The sequence below is a fragment of the Erinaceus europaeus genome, chromosome 19 (assembly GCF_950295315.1).
Source record: "Erinaceus europaeus chromosome 19, mEriEur2.1, whole genome shotgun sequence".
Classification (NCBI taxonomy): domain Eukaryota; kingdom Metazoa; phylum Chordata; class Mammalia; order Eulipotyphla; family Erinaceidae; genus Erinaceus; species Erinaceus europaeus.
Window position 1 is genome coordinate 1436331 of NC_080180.1, and position 27139 is coordinate 1463469.

A 27139-nucleotide genomic window follows, 5' to 3' on the forward strand; every position below is an offset into this window, starting at 1 on the left:
AGAGGTTTGTCAGACTCGCACCAGGAGTGACTGGACCCCTGCCTGATACAGAGGCGTCCTTAAGTGTGACTACTTCAGGACTCTTGCACCTGTCTTTGTTCCTTCCCCATGACAGCTTGCTAATGTATTAAGCTGGCATATTTTTGAACTGGAACCATCTGAAAACATAATGAGGACTCCTGGAAAGATACTACAGTTATCAGCTTCAAGTCAGAGTGTGTGGCAAGGTTAGAAGGATCTAATGATAACTAACACCTATAAGGAAAAAAAGTGGGGGCAAGGAACTCTGGCTGCGTGCAAATCTTTATTTCTAAGAGTAAGTCTTGCATAAATAATGTCCTTCTTGCCTTATAAAACAAACAAACAAAATTATAAAATTAACCCCACGAATCCCAGCTCACTGACTTTGGAGGCTAAGCCAAAGCCAGGCTTCATCTCCTATGAACTCATGGACACACCGCAGTGCGTGAGGAGGAGGAAGCCCGCACCTGCCTCGGTGTGGCAGTGGACTCCCAGGCTTCCAAAGGCAGGCCCATTCGCTTCTTTTCACGCCCCTGTGGAAGACACATGTTGAGAAACCTAACTGAAACACTACTTGTGAAATCCCATCAGTGCGCCAAGGCAGCCAAGAGTTGATGGCATTTAAAGACAGTGAAGGCTTGCACTCCTAGTGCCCGTCGGGGGGCTTTCTGCCAACAGTCAGAAACACACTTTCCACCTGCCATCAATGAGATGAGGAGGAAAGACACACCCCAGCAGAGAGCTACAGTCCAGGACAGAGGAGCCACCCGCTGAGTCACTTGTCAGTTCAGTCGGAGTCCCCGTTTTCAACTCCCAAGATAAAAAGACCTTATGAATCCAGATTGATTCTCTTGGGCCGCACAGGGTACCATTTCCGCTGGGGGCAGTCCTGACTTCGCTTTCTTTTCAGCACCACCTCACTGGCTTTCCTGGCAGAAGGCTCTGGTGGCGTTGTCTCTATTCGTGTCGGAGAGCTGTCAGCTTGAGCATCGGGCTTCTGACAACAACCAGAGAAGACTTCTTGGTGGATTCTCTGGAGGTGGATGACAGGCTGCATCTTTAAGACTTGGGAAAATCCTTCTCCTTGTTCGATGAATGCAGGCAAGGACTTAAAAGACAACAGCAATACTCGGCGTCAATCTCAGGGTGAAGCACAAACACGCAAAAGCACCTACTCTAGGGTTTGCATTCTTTGGGTCAAAGCTGGTCTAAGACTCAGTCTTTTGAGGGTCACAGGTATTCAACTTCACTTTAAAATGTCTGGTGAAGAACTTCCACTCCAAGTGAAGAGTAACAAAAGTGTGTTCTCCAATGCTTGGTAGTAAAATAAAACGTGGACAGGACAGGAGCAAGCAGAACTTAGAACTACGAATTTAAAGACTGCACTGTCTCACTCTAAGAAAAGTGAGCTGTTCTGCAGCTGAGTAAATGTTAGCGTTCTATCCAGACTTCTGTGATGGCCTTTAGTTCTCAGAACTTAAGACCACAACCAGGCAACGTTTAGAGCAGCCAGTGTAGTAGCAGCGCATAGTGGCTACTGAGAGTGCGAAGGGCACTGCGTCAGTTTATTAACAACCCATCTAAAAGAATTCCCACCTAGACAGACAAGAACACGTGACAAGACTCCTTTCACTTCCAAATGTCTTAGCGCGCGGCTTTTACCTTCATGGCGTCGCTGAGTTCCTTAGCTACTGTTTCTCCTCTGCATTTCAAATCTTCCATTCGAGAGGCTGCAAAGAAACCAAGGAGGATTTTAGGGTCTCTCTCTCTCTGCTTCAATTTAAGACCAAATCATAAAAGGCATACAGATGCTAGCGAGACAGTATCTGTTAGGACTATTGACCTCAGGCAAATCTTCCTAGGGATCCTTTGTAGCCTGTCACATGTCCAATTGAATCTATCTAGCTATGTACAAAACAGTAGAGAGTGATCCTAACAGTCAAGAGTATAACATGATGAACAGCAAAAGCTATATTCTGATTATCTAATAGTGTGTGTGTGTGTGTGTGTGTGTGTGTTGGGGGGGGGGGTGTGAACCATGAACAGGCAGGCTCTCCCTTAAGAGAGCCTGATGCTTGTTAAGTTATCCACCACTGTGTTTAACATCTTTAAGCACCATCTTCTACTTTCAAAATCCAGGCTGTTCAATGTTCGCATTACTCTGAGCTGTGTAAAGGGGAAATATGTGAATTTAGCGTATACAACCACACTGCACTGAAGACGCCTTCGTGGGCTTTCTGAGGAGAAAAAAAAATCCAGAATGTTACATTCTCTTTCCTTACTTCCTGGATGTGTTTCTAGTCACTAAGGCATCTTCTTCCATCTCTGCTATCAATGTTCATGGCTGCTTCCTAGAGAACTGCTTCTTCAGTGATACAGAAGGATGAAAGTCCTATTTTCTGGATAAAAATCCAAGAGAAACTGCAGACAAGAGAACTGGTTCTACAGTGAAACCACCTGCGGTTGTGCTCTGGAGGAGCAGGCCTCACTGGGAAGGAGCAGCTCGGCAAGCGTGAGGGCCACTAGGACGACCACGGCTTCACTGGTCAGATGGGAGAGAGCCAAGGGTTTCCTTCAGAGCTGCCACTCTTTCTGCCTTTCCTTAGGTTTCTCTTGGAAGAGTGGTAAGTATAGGGAAACGGGGAATGGACAGTAAAAGCACCGAGGGAAGAGGGCGACCAAGTAAGAAGCAAGGCAGGCAGGTGCACGGGTGCTCTGGGTGCTTGTATGAAACGGAGTTGGGCCCAGCCTGGATCATCGGATCTCACGGGCGCATGTCTGGTGATAGATACTCTGAAGGGAGACATTCGGTGTCCAAGGCCAAGACACCAAGCCAGCCGCACCCTCCCAGCAGCTAGGTAACCAAATCTTCCCCCACGTTTTCAGGGACCGCTAGGGGGCAGTACAGCGCCCAGTGAGAACCATGGAACTGCTGCTTCTTCGCAGAGCCTCCTTGGCGACAGGACCTGCTTCCTTCACCTTGGGGTTCCCAGAGCAGGGCACAGTGCCTACGGTGGTTTGTGAGAAGCCCAGGGTGAGAGCCAGCATGCAGGTGGAGTGGGGAGGGGGTCTGTCCAGCAGGTGAAATGTTTCAGGCTGTTAAGAGAGCTGGACGGGAGGGAAGGGGGAGGAGGTAGGAGGGGTGATAAAGAGTGTGCGAGCAAAACAAGGGAATAATCAGAAATGGAACAAACATGGACACCAGGAGACATGGCCCCAGACAGAAGGGAAGAGCAAAGGAGGACACTGCCAGGATGCTGACGACAGGCACAGAGCGTGAACGCTTGCAGCAGCCAGAGGGCGGCCAGGTCACAGGCTTCTCCCAGAGCCTCCCGCGGCTCTCTCCACAGCCTTGACCATCTCCGTGGCACCTGCCTATCCTGCTCACCACAGTGCAAAGTGTCTGAATGTCAAACTATTCCGTTAAAATCTATTTAAGGGGGGCCGGGTGGCGCCGCGCCTGGTTGGGCGCACGTGTTACAATGTACGAAGACCCGGGCTCAAGACCCCATGCCCACCTGCAGGGGAAGCTTGATGATGAGAAATGAAGCAGGGTTGTCTCTCTGTCGCTCTCTCTCTGTATATCTCCCCTTCCTTCTTGATTTCTGTCTCTACCCAATAAATAAATAAACAAACAGACCCCATTTGAACATGGTAGAAATGTGCAGGTGAAATGTGACTTTTCGAAGCGTTTTCATCTAAGTGTGGAGCATGTTAGCTACAGCAGAGGTTAACTGGGTCCTGAAAGGACGGTCTAGGAACATGGCCACTTACTTTACTGTCCGCAGATGTTCGTCAAGGAGGAAACAGCCCCCCACCTGCAGGGGAGCTTCAGGAGTGGTGGGGGGGGGCTGCAGGTGTCCCTCTGTCTGCCCCTCTCTATCTTCCCCCTCCCCTCTCAAATTCTGTCTCTATCCAATAAACAGATAAATAAATTTATTTTAAAAAAGAAAAAGGGGGAGTTGGGCGGTAACGCAGCGGGTTAAGCGCACGTGGCGCAAAGCGCAAGGACGGGCATTAAGGATCCCGGTTCGAGCCCCCGGCTCCCCACCTGCAGGGGATTCGCTTCACAGGCGGTGAAGCAGGTCTGCAGGTGTCTGTCTCTCTCTCAGCCCTCTCTGTCTTCCCCTCCTCTCTCCATTTCTCTCTTTTGGTGAAGCAGGTCTACAGGTGTCTGTCTTTCTCTCCCCTCCTCTCTCCATTTCTCTCTTTCCTATCCGACGACGACATCAGTAACAACAATAACAATAGGACAAGGGAACAAAAGGGAAAATAAATAAATATTTAAAAGAAAGAAAGAGAGAAAGAAAGAAAAGAAAAGGAAAGAAGAGAAGAGAAGAGAAGAGAAGAGAAGAGAAGAGAAAAGAAAAGGGAGGAAATGCAATTCAGACTCCACAGCTCAGGGCCAGCGAAACAGCTCACTTGGACAGCCTGCTACTGTGGTCTGTGTGAAGCTCGCTGCCGTGAAGGAAGCATCGGGGTTACATCCTGTCCCATCCCTCTCTCTCTCTTCCCTCCTCCCCCTTTGTTTCTAAAACGTTTTTTAATTTCAAAAAATCCCCCCAGCTCAGATGAAATACGGCAGCCCTGACACATGGCACTCCATAAGCAGGGGACTACCAGTGAGCACTCTGGCCGGAGCCTGGGCAGGGGCTGCGCTCAGGGCAGAGGAGGAACCGACTGCCCTGCATTTGTAAGCTCAGCAAAAACACTGGAAGAGTCACAGAGTCTACTGCAGAGAAACTTAAAATAGCTTGTCACCACAACACTGTCTAGAGAAGAACAGAAAAAAAGGTGGGGGGAGTAGAGGGGAGAGTCTGCTATTAATTTCCGAGAGTCCTGTTTAAAAGTCATGAAGGCCACTGCTGGCTTTCCTAACAGGATCGCAAAAGGCTGGTCGCGACTGATAGACAGCCAGGCTCATCTTATCAGCTGATGCGCAGATTGCCACAAGGGTGTTCTCACAGAAAGTTTAATTCGCTCTTTAAAATGTGGAAGTCAGGCACCCTTGAGTACACGGCTTTCCCTAGTGTCTTGCTTCTAAAACGTAGGGAAACGAAAAAGTGGAAATGAAAGATTGAGTAATCAACCCAGTCTTGCCTTCAGGTCAGTGAACTAGCGAATGCAGGAAACATGACCTTCCAAAAGCCTGCACTGACTCACAAGTTCAGCAAAAACGCTTCAACTGCTTCCTGGCTTTCCTGTGAGCAGGTGCACGTGCAGGACTGTGCGCATCTGCCTGCGACTGGCTCTGCAGAGGCAGCGAAGGGCATGAACGGAGACCGTGAACTGAGAAGCAGCATCCCCGGTTAAAATGAAACCACAAGGGAGTCTGGCAGTAGCGCAGGGGGCGCAAAGTGCAAGGACCGACAAAAGGAGCCAGGCCCCGTGGAAGGGCTGAACGCTTGAATTTTACTACACATCTTTAATTTGGAATACTTTGTGACTTTAAGCAGAAGCATGAAGGTCAAACTGCATTTAAGAGTATCCTAGACTTCCTAGTCCAGGTGGCCTTGGAACATCATGAAGCTTCCTGCCTTCATCCAAAACATCGGATAAGTGTAAAAGATTTAAAAAGACATCCCAAAGCAGATCTAAGATAAGCATTTCCATGAACTAGGAAACACAGAAGAGAAAAAGATGTCTGTCAGGTGAAAGGTAAGGCCTGCCGATTTGAAAAAGGTGGCAACAGAAAGCACCAGCTGAAGGGGTGGGGGGCAGCCTCACAGTCTGATCCTCAGGCTGAGAAGGAGTTGACCTGAAAGGAGGCTGAGAAAACTCACCACGAACAGGGTCCAGGCAGTGGCTCAGCGGGCAGAACACACACACACACAGTCTGCCATGAGCGAGGCCCTGGAGTCAGTCAGTGGGAGCACCACAAGGGAGCACCGTGGATGGAGGAAAGGTGCTTTGGTCTCCTTCTCTCATAAAGTTAATGAACGAATCTCTATGGAAAACAGTGGAGAGCATGGTAAAGAAAACCCTCTTATTTTTACACTGAAAAGTATTCAGAACTAATTTATCCAAGTCCTATATGCCAAGACAGCCTCAGATGTAGTTATTAAAAAGCCAAGGATTAAGGGGGGAAAAAAAGTCCACAGTGATACAGTAGACTCTGAGGCATGAGGAGGACTTCAATTCCGGATTCAGCCCCGGCACCACACATGCCTGAGCGATGCCCAGGTTCTCTCTCCTTCTCTCACATTAATTACTTAACTATTAATTAACTAATAACAATAATAAAGACTAAAATGAACTAAGAGTTCAAGAAGCTAAAAACAGCAGAGAAAACCCACGAGAGCAGGGCAACCACAATACAGAACAGGTCAGAATTCAAGGAGCCAGAGAACTAAAAAAACAACAGACTTGGCAAAAGCCAAGAAGCCAACTCTCTGACACGACGAACAGAAACAGAGAGATCTAGAGCAAGATATTAAGAGCAGAAATAAACCACAGTAAGGGGGAGATCGTGTATCCAGCAGAGATCTTGAAAATACAAACTACCAGGGGCTAGACAATAGTGTCTGGCTGAACACACGTTACAGAGCACAAGGACCTGGGTTCAAGCCTCCAGTCCTCACTTGCAGGCGGAAAAGCTTCTCTAGAGACGGAGCAGGGCTGCAGGTGTCTCTCTGTCTCGCTCCTCCTCTATGCTCCCCCTCCCCTCTCCATTTCTCTGTATCAAATCAGATATTTTTAAAATTTGAATTACTATCTTCTCATACAAGTTAAGAGACTGTTCTGGGTCAGGAGAGAGTTTTGTGAAAGTCCTGAATCCTGGGTTCTAGCCCTGGAGATTCTGAGCCAGCAAGTTTTCATAGTCTTTAGGTAAAGAGCCAAACACAGATGGATGACTGGTAGGTGGGTTAGAGCATCAAATGGCAAACACGCTGACACTGACACCTTTAAAAGAATATAATGAGGGAGTCGGGCGGTAGTGCAGCGGGTTAAGTGCACATGGTGCTAAGTGCGAGGACCGGCGTAAGGATCCCAGTTCGAGCCCCCGGCTCCCCACCTGCAGGGGAGTCGCTTCACAGATGGTGACGCAGGTCTGCAGGTGTCTGTCTTTCTCTCCCCCTCTGTCTTCCCCTCCTCTCTCCAGTTCTCTCTGTCCTATCCAACAACAATGACATCAATAACAACAACAATAATTACAACAAAAATGAGAAACAAGGGCAACAAAAGGAAAAATAAATAAATAAATAAATATCATGAGGGCCAGGTAGCAATGCACCCAGTTGAGAACACATATTATAATGCACAAGGACGCAGGTTCAAGCCCCAGTCCCCACCTACAGGTAGAAAGCTTCACGAGCAATGAAGCAGTGCTGTAGGTATCTCTCGCTCTTCTCAATTTCTCTGTTTCTATCCCGTAAATAATCAATAAACAAAACGTTCTTTAAGAAAGGAAGAGTATCAGGAAATCATGAGAACTCCAAGCTCACACTTCTTCACTTTGGCCACAGTGAACAGTGACTCACCTGGGTCGGTGTCAGACTGTAGGTCCAGTGACTGCACAACAGGGTGGTACCGCTTCTAAACACAACGCAGGGAAAGCAGATCGGATTTAGCCACTTAGTATCTCACAGAAACACTCCCGCAGCTGCCGGACTAAACATACTCTAGTCAGCAATGTCATTACCGCAAACACAGAGGGAGACTATGTTGTGAGACCTGCTGGGGAGAAGAAAAGCTTGGATCCGTCCCACGGGGTGGGAGTCGGAGTCAGACCCTCAGTAGTGCCGCTGCCTGTTGCTGGGACATGAAGAGGCAGCGCCATAAAAAGTGTACGGGACACGCAGCCGTCGGGAAAGGAAAGACACGGAGTGGGTTTTGCTGATGACACAGGTAGTCTCCACATTAGGAATGGACTGTGCTTCCAAAGTCCATTTTAAGACAAGCGTGTGCAACTCAGAACTCCTATTTCCACAGAAACTTTTTTAAAGTGGCTGGGCTAACACATTCAGTGATGCTCTGGAGCTGAGAGCAGAACTACAGGAAGGGGGTCCACAATCCAGCCAAAAAAAAAAAAAACAGGCAAACGTCCCTCCTTCCTCTTGCCCAAAGCTGGCAGGAGCCAAGAGGGTCCTTAACAGCTACCTGCAGTGTCCTATCCTCTCGCACTTTCTACACTTCCAGTGCAGTGTCTGGCCTGAACCTGCATTTCCTTTCTGTTGTGCAATATACTAGCACTGATGCCTTTGGGGGAGGGAAGTGTAGCAGAGGGAGGAGTTGAAAAGAAAGCACATTTTACATACAGTATTTTCCCTAGAGGCATTAAAGGAAGATGGATTAGCCAGGTGGAGTGTTTCTTTGTGTGCTGTTATGGGATAAAAGGGAAAAAAAAAACAAAAACAAACTCTGCTTAAGAATCTGTTCTCAATGAACGGTGGCTGCCATTGCTGCCCCAAGAAAATTCCTGAGAGGATGACAGCCGGGAGCCAGAGAAGTCAAAGTATGTTCACTCTAAACCGGAAGGACAGACATTACTTTTTTTTTTTAGAATTTCTTACTCCAGAGGCAGTAACACTCCCAGCAAACCAAGCCCTGCCCCCTCAGGAGTGCTGGAGCCCAACAAAGTAGACAGAATTCATAAAGCAAATGTCAGTCCATCCTCACCAAGTGAATGAAAGCATCCTCCAGAGTACGTAAGCAATTACAAACAGTGTGCTATGGGGGCTGTATTGTTAAATGGGAAACTGGGGAATGTTGTGCATGTACAAACTATTGTATTTACTGTTGAATGTAAAACATGAATTCCCCAATAAATAAATAAATAAACAGTGTGCTAAACCGAAATGACAAAGAGAAAGTGAAGTGCATGCAGCAGGTGAACTTATCCTTTGCCTTCCTGACCTCAGAATTATACAGCCAGTCTTCCTCTTCAGACAGCATTTTAATGACGGCTGTGCTCTAAACCTGTGTGACTTCAAGAAATAGTAGGAACTGAGGCAGGAAAGACAATGAAAAGAGGGCGTATATCTCCACATGAGCCTGACACTTTAAACTTTCTGGTAGTGAGATACACATCAGAGAAATAGGCATCATCTGTAGTGCAGCGGGTTAAGCACAGGTGGCGCAAAGGGCAAGGACCGGCATAAGGATTCCGGTTCGAGCCCCCGGCTCCCCACCTGCAGGGGAGTCGCTTCCCAGGCGGTGAAGCAGGTCTGCAGGTGTCTGTCTTTCTCTCCTCCTCTCTGTCTTCCCCTCCTCTCTCCATTTCTCTCTGTCCTATACAACAACAACAACAATAATAACTACAACAATAAAACAACAAGGGCAACAAAAGGGAATAAATAAATAAAATAAATATTTAAAAAAAAAAAAAGAAATAGGCATCATCTTACCAAAATTTCCTGTTTTGCTTTTATGGTTTTGATGGCACATTCAAGGATCTTTCTGGGGTAGTGCTTACGCTTTGTGGCGACATCTACTATGATTTCATCAAACTTATCTTCAAGCAATTTAATATCAGAATCTATTTTGAGAAAAAAAAAGACACTGCCCTGTATATGCAAATGTAATACATATAACCAAATTTAGAAAATGCAATGCAGTTAAGGGGAACAAATTGGCTCCCCACCCTCCCCCCCATAATGAACTCATTTAGTCAGTGAACAGTCAACCGTTGAGCTCCTAAGGGAGGTCTGGCCTAAACCAGAGAAATAAAAAAAGAACACGGCAGATCAGCTGTTCTAAGAGTCCCCGGTTTCCTGGAGAAGCCGGATAACTGCAGGTAACTTGGTAAATGCCACACAGGGGTAAACAGCTTACTATTACATCACAGAAAAAGGACACAATAACTTTGCCTGAGGAACTTAAGACTTTAAAAAGAAAGCAATATTTAACTGGGCCTTGAAATGTAAATATAGGGCGCAAGGGCCAGGTGTCAGCCCCCAGCCCCCGCCTGCAGGGGAAGCGCTTCCCGAGTGATGAGGCAGGGCTGCGGGCGGCTCTCTCCTCTCTCTGATCTCCTCCTCCCTTCTCAGTTTCTGTCTCTACTCCACAGATAAATAAATACAATGTTAAGAAATAAATTTATAAAATTTCATCTCTTACTTGACATATTCATGTAAATACACAGCCCCCTTCAAACCAGAGTTTACCCACTAAAAGAATTAAATCACCAGCTTGAAAGGACAGTGTACTCTTTCACCATCCCTCCAAACTAAGAGGACGCGTGAAGGAAGGTGGGTTTTTGGCGCCACCTAATGATAAAGTCACGAAACAAAACGTATCAATAACTCTGGCCGGGAGGAATCAGTCGTCCATTTCACAAACAGCTAGTGAGTGTCTGTTAATCATAAATTAACAAGCGTTTGTCACATGTGTCAAGCTAAGTGTTGGGAAAGAGAGTTCTACTCCCCACGAACTTGCACTTTCAACTCTTAACGAGCCTCAGCCACCTGAAGACAAGTCCCTTCAGGGTGCTTACAGCAACTACACTCATTGGATCATTCACTTGGACGGTAGGACAACAAAAAGCGCTCAAAATACAACTTGCAACAAAAACGCCTCAGAATTGGAAGGGGGAAAATGAGGCCACATACCCATGAAGCAATGGTCGGAGGCTTCCTGCCATGCTAGTCCGTTAATACTGACATTCTCTTGCATGGCTGACTCAAAAGTCTGCAAGAAATTCAGGAGACATGTCACTAACGATAATTTTACGTACTGAGATCAAACATCATGACGAAACGGGAGATTGCAGATTTGTGACAGAGAGAATATAAAATAGAAGAGTAGCCTGTTACTTCAATGAAGACTGTTTCAGGTGTGGGCCATCACCCAGCCCAGCGTCCTCCGTCCTCCCCAGAGTTATCACCCCTCAGGGGCTTAGTGCCTCCTCCACTCCCGACAGCTTGACTTTGACGACGACAGAGGAGAGAAGGGGAGAGAACCCACAGCACCGTTTCACCCCTGCAGGTGGAGACAGGGGTCTTGAGCCGGGGTTCTCAGCATGGGAACACAGGTGCTCAACTGGGTGCACCACTCAGTGGTCGACTTATTTACTTACTTACTTGCTTGCTTATTTATTTACTTATTTTGCCACCAGGGTTATCACTGGGGCTCAGTGCCTGCAAGATAAAGCCACCACTGCTGATGGCCATTTTTTCCACTTGTTTGTTTGTTTGCTGTGTCGTGGCACCAGATAGTTTCACCAATCCTGGGTCACCTCCCCCCCCCTTCCTTTATTTGATAGGACAGAGAAAAACTGAGAGGAAGGGGAGAGAGAGAGAGAGAGAGACCTTCAGGCCTGCTTCACTGCTCATGAAACTCCGCCCTGTCAGGAGAGGGGCTCAAACACGAGCCCCGCACATAGCAGCATGTGCGCTCAGCCAGGTCGTCCATCTTTGAAGACTCCAATGCTGGTGACGTTCAAAAACTCTGGCGTTCTGTTAAGTGTTTAAAGGAAATGCCTGCTTTTTATTGTTTATTGTCTTTATTTACTGGACTGAGCCAGCCAGAAACTGAGAGGAAAGGGGGGGAGGTAGAGATGGAGAGAGAGAGAGAGAGAGAGAGAGACACCCGCAGCCCTGCTTCAGCACTCGTGAGACTTTCCCGCCAGGTGGGGACGAGGGCTCGGACCTGAGTCCTCGTGCGCTCAACCAGGCGCGCCGCCAGCCGGCCCCTTGACTTCCGGTCTCGGAGCGACACTGAGAGGGCGGGGAAGACGGCGCGACGGTCGTGCCTGAGGCCCCTCCTGCCTGAGGCTCCAGGCCCCAGACTGCGCCCCCCACCCCGAGCACAAGTGTTGAGAGCAAGCGCCGGGCTTCAGCCCTGCCCGCGAGGCGTCAGGTATAAGGGAGGCGGCCGGCCCGAGGTGAGCGCGAGTCCGATGCATCCATCCGAGACGCCCGCCCGCCCGCCCGCCCGCCGCGCCGCCCACGCGGGAGGAGGTGCCTCTGCCTCAGCCCCTGCCTCAGCCTCTGCCTCAGCCCCTGCCTCAGTCCCTGCCTCTGCCTCAGCCCCTGCCTCAGCCCCTGCCTCAGTCCCTGCCTCAGTCCCTGCCTCTGCCTCAGCCCCTGCCTCAGCCCCTGCCTCAGCCCCTGCCTCAGTCCCTGCCTCTGCCTCAGCCCCTGCCTCAGCCCCTGCCTCAGCCTCTGCCTCAGCCCCTGCCTCAGCCTCTGCCTCAGCCTCTGCCTCAGCCCCTGCCTCAGCCCCTGCCTCAGCCTCTGCCTCAGCCCCTGCCTCAGCCCCTGCCTCAGCCTCTGCCTCAGCCCCTGCCTCAGCCTCTGCCTCAGCCCCTGCCTCAGCCCCTGCCTCAGCCCCTGCCTCAGCCTCTGCCTCAGCCTCTGCCTCAGCCCCTGCCTCAGCCTCTGCCTCAGCCCCTGCCTCAGCCCCTGCCTCAGCCTCTGCCTCAGCCCCTGCCTCAGTCCCTGCCTCTGCCTCAGCCCCTGCCTCAGTCCCTGCCTCAGCCCCTGCCTCAGCCCCTGCCTCAGCCCCTGCCTCAGCCCCTGCCTCAGCCCCTGCCTCAGCCCCTGCCTCAGCCTCTGCCTCAGCCCCTGCCTCAGCCCCTGCCTCAGCCCCTGCCTCAGCCTCTGCCTCAGCCCCTGCCTCAGCCCCTGCCTCAGCCCCTGCCTCAGCCCCTGCCTCAGCCTCTGCCTCAGCCCCTGCCTCAGCCTCTGCCTCAGCCCCTGCCTCAGCCCCTGCCTCAGCCTCTGCCTCAGCCCCTGCCTCAGCCCCTGCCTCAGCCTCTGCCTCAGCCCCTGCCTCAGCCTCTGCCTCAGCCCCTGCCGGCCCCGCTGCCTGGGCTGCGCCGGGGGTGGGGGTGGGGGTCGCCGCCGCTCGTCTGCGCCAAGAACAAGGCGCGGGGCGCGGGGCGCGGCGGGCGGGGTAGCGCACACGGTGTGAGCGCGGGGGGCGGCGTCAGGACCCCGGTTCGAGCCCCGGCCCCCCGCCCGCAGGGGCGTCGCTTCCCGGGCGGTGAACGAAGCAGGTCTGCGGGTGTCTGTCCGTCTCCCCTCCTCCCTCCGCGTCTCTCTGTCTGTCCCACAAGGGCGCCAAGCTGGGGGCGGCCTCAGCAGCAGCGCCCGGAGCGGGAAGCAAAGCGCTGGAGGGAGGACGCGGGTTCGAGCGCACAGGGCTCCGTCAGGCTGCTCCCGGGGGCGGGGGGCGCCCTGACCTGCGGGGGCTGAGGGGCGAGGACTGACTAAGGGCCCCACAGCGCCCTCCGTCTGCGACCCGTGAGGGAGCCCCGCTGGGCGGGGGACAGGAGGGGTGAGGAGAGGCGACAGGAGGGAGACCAGAGGCTGACAGGAGAGGTGACAGGTGAGGTGACAGGAGGGTGACAGGAGAGAGACCAGAGGCTGACAGGTGAGGTGACAGGAGGGTGACAGGAGAGGCGACAGGAGAGAGACCAGAGGGTGACAGGTGAGATGACAGGAGGGTGACAGGAGGAAGGTCAGAGGGTGACAAGAGAGGTGACAGGTGAGGTGACAAGGGAGGTGGCAAGAGGGAGACAGGAGGGTGATCAGAGGGAGACAAGAGAGGCGACAGGAGAGGTGACAAGAGGATGACAGGAGAGGTGACAAGAGGATGACAGGAGAGGCGACAGGAGGGTGACAGGAGAGGCGACAAGAGAGACGACAGGAGGGTGACAGGAGAGGCGACAGGAGGGCAACAGGAGGGTGACAGGAGAGGCGACAGGAGAGGTGATAAGAGGGTGACAGGAGAGGTGACAGGAGAGGTGACAGGAGGGTGGCTGGAGGGTGACAGGAGGGTGACAGGAGAGGTGACAGGAGGGTGGCTGGAGGGTGACAGGAGGGTGACAGGAGAGGTGACAGGAGGGTGGCTGGAGGGTGACAGGAGGGTGGCTGGATGGGGACGGGAGGGGTGCGGAGAGGTGACGGAGGATAACGGGAGATGTGGCTGGAGGGGCGACCAGAGGGTGACGAGACGGGAGGTGACGGGAAGGCGACCGCAGGGGCGCGGCCGTACCCACTGCACGTCCCGCAGCGCCGGCTCCCGAACCTCCTCCGGCAGCGCGTCCCCGAGCTGCTGCACCAGGCGGCCGCACAGCGCCAGCATGTCCGCCACCGCCCGCTTCGAGCTGCAGCGCACCCGGAAGTCCTCCCGGGGTGCCGCGGGGCGCCGGGCCGGGTCCTCGGGAGCGACGGCCGTCTCCTCAGGCGGCGGCGGCGGCGGCGCGGGGCCCAACGATCCCGGGGCTCCCGCCATGGTCGCTGTTTGAACCCTGGGCGGGTCGCTGCGCGCCGGAAGGGAGGGGTCGCTGCGCGCCGGAAGTGGGTGTCGCTGCGCGCCGGAAGTAGGGTGTCGCTGCGCGCCGGAAGGAGCCGGCGTCCTGCGGGGGCCGGTGTCCGGCCGGAAACTCCACCCGCCACGGCCAAGAGGTTCCGGCCTGCGGGCGGACGGCGGCCATGAGCGCGGAGGGGCTGGTGGATTGTCACTGCCACCTGGCGGCCCCCGACTTTGACGGTGTATGTGAGCGCGGCGCGGGGGCCGAGGGGCGGGGGCCGCCCGCGTCGCCTGCCCGGCCTGTCTGCGCTCTGCCCGCGGCCCGGCCCGACCGGGGCCCCTGTCCCCCGCAGGCCGCCGTCACGCCGGCCCTCGCAGCCCGTCCCCTGCCCCCAGTAAACGCGGGGGGACCCCGGGACTCCGGCGCGGCAGGCTGGCGGGTGTCACCCGGCCCGGACTCCGGGCCGATCCCGGTTTCGGGCCCCCGGCAGAGGCGACTCCCCGAGGCTGGAGGCTGCGGAAGCCGCGTCCCTTCTGCCGACGGGCCCAGTCGGACCCGGGTCCGCGGGAGATGCGCCCCGGCAGCCGCCGCCTGGCAGGGCAGCTGCTTCGCGCTCTGCAGACTCTGCGGCAGAAGGAGCAGACTCGGCCCTTTTGTCTTCCTTTATTATTATCATTATTATCATTATTATTATTGTTATTATTATTATCATTACTAGTGATTTAATATTGATTTGCAAAATGAGGGGGCCGGGCAGTGGCGCAGCGGGTTAAGCGCACGTCGTGCGAAGCGCAACGATCCGCCCAAGGATCCGGGTTCGAGCCCCCGGCTCCCCACCTGCAGGGGAGTCGCTTCACAGGCGGTGAAGCAGGTCTGCAGGTGTCTGTCTTTCTCTCCCCCTCTCTGTCTTCCCCTCCTCCCTCCATGTCTCTCTGTCCTATCCAACAGCAACGACGTCAATAACAATAATAATTACAACATAAAACAACAAGGGCAACAAAAGAGAATAAATAAATATTTAAAATAATTTTTTAAAGGTTCCTAATGCTCGAAGGAAAGTGCCACTTTACTGACAAGAGTCCCTGATTTACTGGAGTGGGAGCAGAAGCCAGATTTTTTTAATTTATTACTTTTTATTTATGAAATGGAAATATTGGCAAGAGTATAGGATAAGAGGGATACATTTCCACACAGTTCCCACCACCAGAACTCCGTATCCCATCCCCTCCCCCGATAGCTTTCCTATTCTCTATCCCTCTGGGAGCATGGACCCAGGGTCATTGTGGGATGCAGAAGGTGGAAGGTCTGGCTTCTGTAATTGCTTCCCCGCTGAACATGGGCGTTGACAGGTGGATCCATACTCCCAGCCTGCCTCTCTCTTTCCCTAGTGGGGCAGGGCTCTGGGGAAGCGGGGCTCCAGGACACATGGGTTTGATCCATGACATCGCATGTGCCAAGGGGATGCTCTGGTTCCCTTGCCCCACACACGCACACACACACACACACTCATTAATAAATGATTAATTCGTAAAGGAAGAGAGTAGATCTGTGTGACTCCTTCCTTTCTCATTTTCCTCATGTTGCTTTGAGGGGCCACAAAGTAGTGACATGTGTGTCCAACACAACTGTCATGACTTCTGCTTCATGTTTTAGGATCTGGACGATGTGTTGGAGAAAGCCAAGAAAGTAAGTCAGTGTCTAAAATTGCCTGTGTGTGCCTGTGTCTGTGCATTGTTTGTCTTTGATAGTGTTCAGGATGCGACATTGAAGTGTAGTGCTGTTGCTTCAGTGATTTTTGGTAATTCTTACTTCTCAGTCATTTGCATTTATTAGATGTCTAGTGTTTGCAGGTGAGGCCCTGCGTGTGCGTCTGCCAGTAGTCTTCTGAGGACATTCCTGCCTTATAACCAGCCAATCCCCATTTTCTACATCAGGGTGCAAGGCCTAAAGATTAGCTGGTAGCCCAAAGACAGACCACTAGACAGAGACAGAGAAAAACTCCTTTGAACCCAAGACATGTTTCCACAGCCCCCTTCTCCACCAGCTCTGAAATGAGCCTTATTCCAGAGATCACAGAGAAATTGGAAAAGCTTCCTGGAAATGTTGGGAATTGCTTTAGTAGCTCTTGGAAGTGTTCATGAAAGTCACTTACACTTGTTGTGGTCTTCGCTAGAGTGTCAGGAGAAGCCGGCTTTGCACGGGCTCGGCGTCACGTGTCGCTTTTCTGGGAGGATGGGCTTTGGAGTTACTCAGGCTGGGTGACCTGAGGCAAGATCTCGGACTCCATCCAAAACTATCTCCGGGTCTGTAGAATCGGCTGCAGCAGTGCCTACCTCGACGGTTGTGTTGGTTCACTGGGGTCATTTGTGTTCACTGAGCAGCGTCTGAGACATCCGGGGGCCCCAGCGACAGCCGTCGCCTTGATCTTGATGGAGGGGAGGGGAGGGGAGGGGAGGGGACCCGGATAGGCGCAAGCACAGAGAACTGAAATTGTGGCTCAGTCCCTTTGGCTGCAGTGTAGAGACCCCTCTGTTCTTTGCTCTTTCAGGCCAATGTTACGGCTCTGGTGGTGGTTGCCGAACATTCAGGAGAGTTTGAGAAGATCATGAGACTTTCAGAAAGGTGCTGCTTCTCATGAATAGATCACAGAGACAGGTTGGGAGATAGCACAGCAGTAGTGCATCAGACTTGACTGTGTGAGGGCCCAGAGGTCCCAGGTTCAGTCCCCAGGGAGAGCTGAGCAATGCCTTGGATTTTCTTGTTCTCTTTCATTATAATCAGAGAAGTCAAAGTTGAAAATAAGAATTGTGTTCATTATATCACATTTGTAATGTCTGATCATTTTTAAAGAGACTGAAAAGGAAATATGTCATTTTATCTTTAAATATAAAGAAACTATTTTCTACTTGTTCTTTAGGTTACTGGTGTCTTGTTCTTTTTAAAAATTTGCATTAATTCTCTGCACTGACAAAGAATCTACATTCCTTTTTTAAAATATTTAATTTGGACAGAGACAGAGAGAAATTGAGAGGGGAGGGAAAGACAGAGAGGGAGAGAGACAGAGACACCTGCAGCCCTGCTTCACCGCCTGTGAAACTTCCCCGCTGCAGGTGGGGAGCCGGGGGCTTGAACTGGGGCCCTTGTGCCCTGTGATGTGTGTGCTCGGCCCTGTGGGCCACCACCTAGCCCCGGGTCTTCTTATTCTTTAGAATAATAACGCTATCTACTGTTGTTGCTTTCTTTTTCTCATTCTGTATTTTAGGTACCGCGGATTTGTTCTGCCATGCTTGGGTGTGCATCCAGTCCAGGGGCTCTCACCAACAGGCCAGAGAAGTGTCACAGTAAAGGTAATGGGCGTCTAAAGCAAGAGCCACAAAGACTGAGGCCCTCTGGCTTGGTAACCTTCCTCTTTCTGATCTCTGTTCTGATGTTTCTTTAAGAAACAAGATATAGTGGTCCGAGAGGTGGCACAGTGGTGAAGCTTTGGACTCTGAAGCATGAGGTCCCGAGTTCGATCCCCAGCAGCACATGTGCCAGTGATGTCTGGTTCTTTCTCTCTCCTCCTGTCTTTCGCATAAATAAATAAAATCTTTTTAAAAAATTAAAAAAAAAAAAAAGAAACAAGATATAGCCCAGGGCCAGGCAGTGGCGCACATGGTTGAGCACATGTTACAATAAACAAGGACCCAGGTTCTAGCCCCCAGCCCTCACCTGCAGGGGCGAAGCTTCACAAGCAGTGCTGTAGGTGTGTGTCTCTCGGCCTCTCTAGCTCCCTGTTCCTTCTCAGTTTCTCTATCCAAAATAGATATATAAATTAAGTAAAAACAAAAAATAAAAAGATAGCATAATTGGTTATGCAAAGAGACTCTCATGCCTGAGGCTCCAGAGTCCCAGGTTCAATCCCCCACACCACCGTAAGCCAGAGCTGAGCAGGGCTCTGGTAAAAAGAAAAAAGAAAAGAAAAGAAAGATACATTCCAAGAAACATGTTTTCCCCTCTGTCTGGTCTTTGTTCACATACGCAACCACTGAGACTTTCCTAGGGTTGAACATTTCCTGAGCGACCCCTCCAACTTCTCAGGTCCCTCAGAGGTCTCAGAGATGCTGCCATTTTCGTGTTTGATATGGAGACATCTTTGCCCGAAACTCCTTAACCTAAGCTTCATTCTCATATTCTTCTTCTCTGATCTCCAGGGTCAAACCAGCTGCTCGTGACAATGTCCACTCCCTTAACGTGAATCTGTCTTCGGGGACCTTGGCCTCCTCTCCCTCAGCTTCTCTTTCTTCGGGCTTAATTGTAAAATCTCCTCTCCCACAGTCATGGTTCACCTCCTTTTCTTTAATTCTTCTGTATTCTAATTTTTAAATATTTATTCCCTTTTGGTGCTCTTATTTTATTGTTGTTGTTATTATTGTTGTTATTGATGTTGTCGTTGTTGGATGGTACAGAGAGAAATAGAGAGAGGAGGGGAAGACAGAGAGGGGGAGAGAAAGACAGACGCCTGCAGACCTGCTTCACCGCCTGTGAAGCGACTCCCCTGCAGGTGGGAGCCGGGGGCTCGAACCGGGATCCTTACGCCGGTGCTTGCGCTTTGCGCCACGTGCGCTTAACCCGCTGCGCTACCGCCCGAGTCCCAGTTCTCCTGTATTCTGATTATCCTTAGAAGTACTTTCAGTTTGCATGTCCCAAGACAGAATCCTCAAAATGGCGCCTACTCCATGTGGAGAGACATGCTGAAAATCCTGCCGGCCAGCCCCCTTATCCTTCAGCAGCTGTTCTCGCTTTTCTCCCAGGATCTGGACGCGGCTCTGCCCATTATCGAGAATTACAAGGATCGATTGTTGGCAATTGGAGAGGTAAACTGACCAAACAGCTTCTAATTCAGGCTTTCCTCGTCTATGTGAAAATGACCTCCAACCCAGTGTGGCGTTTATAACTGACTTCGATTCTGCCCATCATGTTCAGCAGAATAATACTTTCTCTTTTACCTAAATGTGGATCATCTCTCTGGTTAGTTAAAATAGCATCTGTGTGTGGAGGCCGAGTGGTAGCGCAGCGGGCCACGGGCTTGAACCTGGGTCCTTCTGCACTGTAACATGTGCGCTCAACCAGGTGCACCACCACCCGGCCCCTGCTCCACTGTTTCCGGTTAAGAGTGTTGAAGGTGGAGGGGCCAGGCAGTGGCGAACCTAGTTAAGTGCTTACATTACAGTGTGCAAGGACATGGGTTGAAGCCTCTGGTTCCCACCTGCAGGGGGAAAGCTTCATAAGTGAGGAAGCAGGGCTGCGGGTGTCTGTCTCCTTCCCTCTGTCTCCCACCCTCCCCTCTCAATTTCTCTCTGTCTCTATCCAGTAACAACTGGCTAGAGAGCTGAAGGCGGCTACAAGAATGTCGTCACAGACATGGCTTGCATGCACTCCTCCAGTGTCTTCCCCAGTATGCCCTTGGGGACTCACTGAGCTCTAACTGCATAGCCCTGTTGTGTTTGTCTGTTGTAGGTCGGACTAGATTTCTCCCCCAGAATCGCCGGCACCGATGAGCAGAAAGAAGAGCAAAGACAAGTGCTGATCAGACAGATCCAGTTAGCCAGAAGACTGGACTTGCCTCTGTGAGTTCATGAATCATCTCACTTTACTAACCAGAGAGCAGCCAAAGTCACAGCTCTCCTGCAGCGTAGCTCTGCGTTTCCTTTCCTTCTATTACCTTAAAGGAAAAAACAAACAACTGTCAGACTAAGTACTTAAAAGGAATATATTTTTCAATATTTATTTATTCCCTTTTGTTGCCCTTGTTGTTTTATTGTTGTAGTTATTATTGTCGTTGTTACTGATGTCATCATTGTTGGATAGGACAGAGAGAAATGGAGAGAGGAGGGGAAGACAGAGAGGGGGAGAGAAAGACAGACACCTGCAGACCTGCTTCACCGCCTGTGAAGCGACTCCCCTGCAGGTGGGGAGCCGGGGGCTCCTTACGCCAGTCCTTGCACTTTGCGTCACCTGTGCTTAACCCAAAAAGGAAAATTTTCTTGTTATTAAACAGGAATGTTCACTCACGCTCAGCTGGAAGACCCACCATCAACCTCTTACGTGAACAAGGTATTTTGGTCCCTGAGAGAAATGTGACAAATGTTTAAACTGGAAAATTCCAGTCCAGATTTTCATAGAACAAGCAGTGTTTTAAGTTGGTTTTTTAAAGACAGAGAATGGGGTCAGGGTGGCGGTGAAAATCAAATATGTTGATCTGGCAGGTCAGCCTGCTGTTGGCAAGGCTTCAGTGTGATCGTGACATTAATAGGCTGTTATAAAGCAAGTGGGAAATTGGATCGCGTATTTCGCAGTCCTTGAATTAAAGATTGTCAGTTCTAATTTCTTTCTATTTATGTAGTTAGTTATTACCAGAGCACTACTCAGCTTTGGTTTATGATGGTATAGGGGATCAACCTGGGACTTTGGAGCTTCAGGCACGAGAGTTTATCTGCATAACCATTATGCTGTCTACCCCCATGCTCAGCTTTCATTTCTTTCTTTTTAATATTTATTTATTTATTCCCTTTTATGTTGCCCTTACTGTTTTATTGTTGTAGTTATTATTGATGTCATTGCTGTTGGCTAGGACAGAGAGAAATGGAGAGAGGAGGGGAAGACAGAGGGGGAGAGAAAGACAGACACCTGCAGACCTGCTTCACCGCCTGTGAAGCGACTCCCCTGCAGGTGGGGAGCCGGGGGCTCGAACCGGGATCCTTACGCCGGTCCCTGCACTTTGCGCCACCTGCGCTTATTAACCCGCTGCGCCACCGCCCGACTCTCCTCAGCTGTCATTTCTTAGTCAGTTTAGCCAAAGAGAAACGAAGACCCGAAGCCAAGATGCAGCAGCCCAGTTGGGTGATAGTGACTCCCGCCTCAGGGCTGCGGCTCAGGAAGCGGTCTACACAGTGTGGCCGTCACACTTACACTGCGCTACTCCCGCCTCAGGGCTGCGGCTTCAGGAAGCGGTCTACACAGTGTGGCCGTCACACTTACACTGCGCTGTCACCCTCACTGACTGTTCGCGAAGGGAAACCATATCTCCAGGCACTGTTTCTCAAACTTTTAAATATGCAGTCCTTGGTGGGGCCGGGCAGTGGTGCATCAGGTTAAGCACACATAGTACAAAATGCAAAGACCCGCATAAGGATCCTGGTTCAAGACCCCCGGTTCCCCACCTACAGGGGCTTCACTTCACAAGCAGCGTAGCAGGGCTGCATGTGTCTCTCTTTCTCCCTGTTTGCCAACCCCTATCAATTCCTCTCTGCTCTGTCCAAAATGGAAAAAACGGCCACCAGGAGCAGTGGATTCCTAGTGCCCCATCGAGCCCCAGCGATAACCCTGGAGGCAAAAAAAAAAAAAAAAAAAAAAATACAGTCCTTGGAAAGAAATGTCTTGTATTTTGAGACTTGCCGTGTACTTATGTAAACCACTTTCAAAAGTAAGTCTTTTTTTTTTTTTAATCTTTACTTATTGGATACAGACAGCCAGAAATTGAGAGGGAAGGGGGTGATAGAGAGGGAGAGAGACAGACACCAGCAACACTGCTTCACCACTCGCAAAGTTCTCCCCCTGCAGGTGGAACCAAGGGCTCAAACCTGGGTCCTTGTGCTTTGTAACTTGTGAGCCCAACCAGGTTCACCACCATGTGGCCCCGTAAGACTTTATTTTTTCCTGGCTTGTTTATGACAGAAAAACAGTATCACCTCGGCATACGCAGTGCCAGGGGTTGTGCTCAGGACCTTTTGCTTATGAGTCCACTGTCGCCACTGAGTCACCTCCTGGGCCAGGGCTTCATCTTGAGACTCAGCACATACACATGCAGACAACTGACAAGTTTCACAAGCTTGGGCAGTGTAGACAGCATAATGGTTCTGCAAAGAGACTCGTATGTGTGAGGCTCCAAAGTCCCAGGTTCATTTCCCTGCATCACCATAAGCCAGAGCTGAGCAGTGCTCTGGTTTAGAAAGAAAGAAAGAAAAAGAAAGAAAGAAAGAAAGAAAGAAAGAAAGAAAGAAAGAAAGAAAAGAAAAAACCTACTCAGTTTCACAAGCTTTACCTCTTTGTATGTGTGTGTGTGTGTGTAAGGATGCATTTACATGTCACACACACATGTGCACGTACTGTTCAACCCTGACTCACTATGTCGACTTCAGACCTCATCTGTGGTTAGAAGTGAAGTAGATGGGAGACGGGCAGCAGCACAGCGGGTTAAGCGCAGGTGGCACAAAGCACAAGGATCGGCGTAAGGATCCCGGTTCGAGCCCCGGCTCCCCACCTGCAGGGGAGTCGCTTCACAGGTGGTGAAGCAGGTCTGCAGGTGTCTGTCTTTCTCTCCCCCTCTCTGTCTTCTCCTCCTCTCTCCATTTCTCTCTGTCATATCCTACAAGAACAACATCAATAATAACTACAACAATAAAACAACAAGGACAACAAAAGGAAATAAATAAATATAAATTTTTTTAAAGTGCAGTAGATGTGGACACCTGCCCCTGGAAAGCACTGCAATTCTCAGTGTGGCGCACACAGCTCTCCTGGAAGCACTGAGCGCGCGTTTCTCTGCAGGCTGAGCGGCCTGTGAACACGGGGTGTGGTTGTGACCACGACTCTGGCTACTAAATGTGTAGGCCAGTCAGCTCCCAGCCTCTCCTCCCATGAGCATTCTTGCTAGGACGATTTGACTGCTTGAAACTTCCCGTTAGAAACAACAGTAAATAGGTGGACAGTTCAGACTTCTAGAAAAGGTGGTGGCATAAAGAATTTAGATAGTTGTTTAAAAATGTGTATTTCATTCTATTTAATCATTTTATTTTGGGCAATTGTGTTTCAGAATTTCATTGTGTTTTTCAAGATGTGTTTATTGATGAGAGAAAGAGAGAGAGAGAGAGAGAGAGAGAGAGAGAGAGGGGAAGAGGCCGGATCACCACTCTGGTGTGTGGGATGCCCAGACTGAACTCAGGTCCCTCGGCTGGCAAGTCAGGCATTCTGTCTGCTGCGCCACCTCCCCGGCTCAAAAATGCACCGTATCATATACAGCTCTGGAGACTGGACACCTGTCCGCCCTTAGGAAGTCTGTGGCCCTCATCACTGTGCCCCAAACTGCTGTGCCCAGAGTGACTAGCCGGCGGAGCTCTCTAAGCAGGCGAGATGAACTCAGTTTGTCTTCACTGCTGGCAGGTGCTGACCGAGTACTGCTGCACGCGTTCGACGGGCGGCCGGCAGTAGCCATGGAAGGGGTCCGAGCCGGCTACTTCTTCTCGCTCCCCCCCTCTATCATAAGAAGTGGCCAGGTGAGTCCTTCCACAAAAGAATTCTCCTACACCTCGTGAAAAATAAGACTTGATCACATGTGAGACTGTTCTCTTTACAAAAGTCAATCTTAGCTCCTGACCTCACACTTAAATAGAAATGAACAGAAAAAAAAAAAAAGGGGGGATTCAAAAGCTGAATGTAAGAGCCGCAGTTATGAGACTTTGAGTAGAAGAAAATGGCTGGAAACTCCTGTGACCTTGGAATAGGCAGTGGTTTCTTAGACATGACACCAAAATCAGTAGCAACCAGAGAAATAACAGATGAGTCTAGCATCATTAAACTTTCAATTGGGAGGCGGGCGGTGGCGCAGCGGGTTAAGCGCACATGGCACAAAGCGCAAGGACCGGCCTAAGGATCCCGGTTCGAGCCCCCGGCTCCCCACCTGCAGGGGAGTCGCTTCACAGGCGGTGAAGCAGGTCTGCAGGTGTCTGTCTTTCTCTCCCCACCTCTGTCTTCCCCTCCTCTCTCCATTTCTGTCTGTCCTAGCCAACAACAATGACACCAGTAACAACTACAATAATTACAACAGCAAAACAAGGGCAACAAAAGGGAATAAATAAATAAATATCTTTTTAAAACTTTAAATTTATTATTACCTCAGTAAATGTTTCCGAGGACACTATCAAGAAAGTGGAAGGGGTGGGTGGTGGCTGGCGCACATGGCCCCATGCGCAAGGACCCAGGTCCGGCCTCTGACCCCACCTACAAGGGGAAAGCTTTGCGAGTGGTGAAGCTGGGCTGCAGGTGTCCCTCTCTCTTCCTCTCTTCCTCTCTACCTCTCCTGCTCTCTTGATTTCTGACTGTCAAATAAATAAATAAAGATAATAAAAAAAACTGCCTGAAGAGGGTGCCACTCGCAGTAGACAGCACCCAGGAGACCAAAATAATAATAAATAGTATTTTTTGTTTTGTTTCTTAAATATTTATTTATTCCCTTTTTTGCCCATGTTTTATTGTTGTAGTTATTACTGTTGTTGTTATTGATATCGCTGTTGGATAGGACAGAAAAATGGAGAGAGATGGGGAAGACAGAGAGGGGGAGAGAAAACTAGACACCACTTGTGAAGCGACTCCCCTGCAGGTGAGGGACCCGGGGCTCGAACTGGGATCTTTAGGCCGGTCCTTGTGCTTTGCGCCACCTGTAAATAGTATTTTAAAAAGCAAAGTGGCAAGATAACCCACAGAATGAGAAAAATGACTTGCAAGTCATATACGGACATGGAAAACAACAGCCAAAGTAACTGAAAATGAGGAGCCAGTGGGAGAACTCTTACTACCTCATGGCACGGCTTACTGGACAGACACAGGTGACTGGAAGGTCCGCCATCTCTCCGTGGGCCTCTGGAAACAGTGTGCCTCCTCACTGCGGCGGTGACTGCTCCTTGGGTCCCTACAGCTGTGGAGGCGCTGGGTGATTAGTGTTCCCGCCTACCTCTGACTGGTGGGAGTGGGGTGGTCGGACCACGCTCAGGGCTTCTTCACTCAACACTGAAGCGTGAAGGCCACTTCTTGCAGTGAAGGACACATCCGCAGACAGGTGTGATGTTCTTTATTTTTATTCCCCATCTTTTCAACTTACTAGTGTTCTCTTTTCTCTAAGAAGCAGAGACTTGTAAAGCAGTTGCCTTTGACTTCAATTTGCTTAGAAACAGATTCACCTGCCCTCGGACCAGAAAAACAGGTAAGTGACTCGCTAACGCCCGATTCCGCATGTGCCGTCTCTCGTTTACGTTATCCGGGGTTTGCTTTGCTCCTCGCTGGCATGAGTGAGAGAGAAGTGGAGCGGGGGAGACACAGTGGAGTCCGACTCTGTGCCAGGCTGAGCGCTCACATTAACTTGTGCTTCTCCTGTGAATCCATTGCTCTCCAGGGCACACAGGGCGGCATGGATGCATGTCCTCCTTGATGTGGCGAGTGCAGTGAGAGGCACAGTGTCGGGAGTCAGAGAGCTCGGTTCAGACCCCCTTTGTTGCCTCCTACTCTGAAACTGTTTCTTCAACTACAAAATCAAAGGAAAATAATAGTAAAAATATTTTATTTGAGGGAGTCAGGCAGTAGCACAGCGGGTTAATAAGCGCAGGTGGCGCCAAGCACAAGGACTGGCGTAAGGATCCCGGTTCGAGCCCCCGGCTCCCCACCTGCAGGGGAGTCGCTTCACTGCCTGTGAAGCAGGTCTGCAGGTGTCTGTCTTTCTCTCCCCCTCTCTGTCTTCCCCTCCTCTCTCCATTTCTCGCTGTCCTATCCAACAATGACGACATCAGTAACAACAATAATAATAACTACAACAATAAAACAAGGGCAACAAAAAGGGAATAAATAAATAAATATTAAAAAATCTTTTTAAAAAATTGTATTTGAAACTGAAGGTTAAATGAAGCCTAGCAGTGGATAATAGGTGCTCAGTAAATACTTTGTCTTCTGCTTATTAGCACATTCCAACGAGACTCTCCTTTACCTTTTAGAACAAGTACTGAGAAAGCCACAAATTATTTTTGTCATTCCTGCCATATAGAAGTTGACTCTAGGCTGTAAAGAGTCTTATTAAAATCTTGCTGCTACTTTAAATTATCCTTTTCTGAAAGGAAGCCACAGCCCCTGCCTTGCTTGATAGAGCCTGAGGGTGACACACACCCTGCCTATGGAGCTGAGTCCCTGTGCCCACCCGGCCCAGGTCCCCAACCTCCCTCCTGCAGCCTCGCCGCCATGGATGGCGCAGTGACCAGAGCTCAGCAGTCCCACTGCTCTCTCCCTCCTGACCTGCCTGCAGTCTCCCAAGATGGCTCCCTGAGCATCAGGTCTGATCCAGTGTCGGCTTTCTCCACTTCAGGTGCGGAACGAGCCCCAGAACGTCCGCATCTCAGCAGAATACATCGCTGAGGTGAAAGGGGTCTCAGTGGCCGAAGTCACAGAGGTGACGACACAGAACGCGATGAGGCTGTTTCCCAGGCTCCAGCAGCTGCTGCAGAAATAGCCTGTGAACCGTCCCGATGGCAAAGCCAACCCAGTCACAGGCAGAATCACTGGGGGGGAGGAAGAAATGGACTGAGAAGAGCCTGAATGAAAAAAGCCTCTTACAGGACACAGGAGACTCTCACTGTAGACAGAGATTCTCCTTGGAAATATCAGCAGGGCTTAGGTCCTGAGACCCCGGCTTCTAGCCCTAGCCTCACACATTACCGGAGTCCTGGCAGGAGAGACACGGATGCTTCTCACATCTCTCCGTCACTAGGAGCCCATGTGGGAAAACCGTCTCTTCTGGCAGGTGGCTCCACGGGTAAGAAGCAAATGCAGGGGTGAGGAAGTGAGGGTGGGCTGGTCCTTGACCTCCAGCTTCATCCCAGAGGTTGATCCGTGAGAAGAGAATGTCAGGTTGCAAGTAGGAATCGTCTCTCGGGCTTGTTAAACCAGGTTTTGACTTGGTCTTCAATTCCAGCCTAAGAGTCCAGCGGTGTGTATAACCACCAGTCAGAAGCCCAAAATACCAAAAAAAAATTTAGTTCATAAACTCGTTTTAAGGCCCATCTTAATTTTGTCACATTTGGAACGTAACTATCTGTATTAAAAATGCATCTGACTCTTTTA

General features: G+C 50.6%; 2 protein-coding genes across 6 annotated transcripts; one reads left to right on the plus strand and one right to left on the minus strand.

Annotated features, from left to right (window-relative positions):
- Positions 1–285: 285 nt before the first annotated feature.
- NSL1 (NSL1 component of MIS12 kinetochore complex) lies at positions 286–14242 on the minus strand. The gene is made up of 6 exons (XM_060178406.1): positions 13963–14242; positions 10572–10650; positions 9369–9499; positions 7503–7557; positions 1684–1751; positions 286–1129 (listed from the first exon to the last, which is right to left on the minus strand). Exons 1-6 carry the CDS (start codon positions 14200–14202, stop codon positions 851–853), a joined length of 852 nt encoding a protein of 283 aa, XP_060034389.1. The 5' UTR covers positions 14203–14242; the 3' UTR covers positions 286–850.
- Positions 14243–14328: 86 nt separating this feature from the next.
- Positions 14329–27139, plus strand: TATDN3 (TatD DNase domain containing 3). 5 transcript variants are annotated; one of them, XM_060178393.1, is made up of 10 exons: positions 14335–14462; positions 15875–15907; positions 16770–16843; positions 17484–17568; positions 19015–19077; positions 19721–19830; positions 20262–20317; positions 23423–23535; positions 25158–25238; positions 26385–27139. In XM_060178393.1, the coding sequence occupies exons 1-10, from the start codon at positions 14403–14405 to the stop codon at positions 26526–26528; spliced, it is 819 nt and encodes a 272-aa protein (XP_060034376.1). In that variant the 5' UTR covers positions 14335–14402; the 3' UTR covers positions 26529–27139. The 5 variants fall into 5 exon arrangements, with proteins under 5 accessions (XP_060034380.1, XP_060034376.1, XP_060034377.1 ...); XM_060178394.1 differs by having other exon boundaries at positions 25161–25238; XM_060178397.1 differs by lacking the exon at positions 16770–16843 and having other exon boundaries at positions 14329–14462.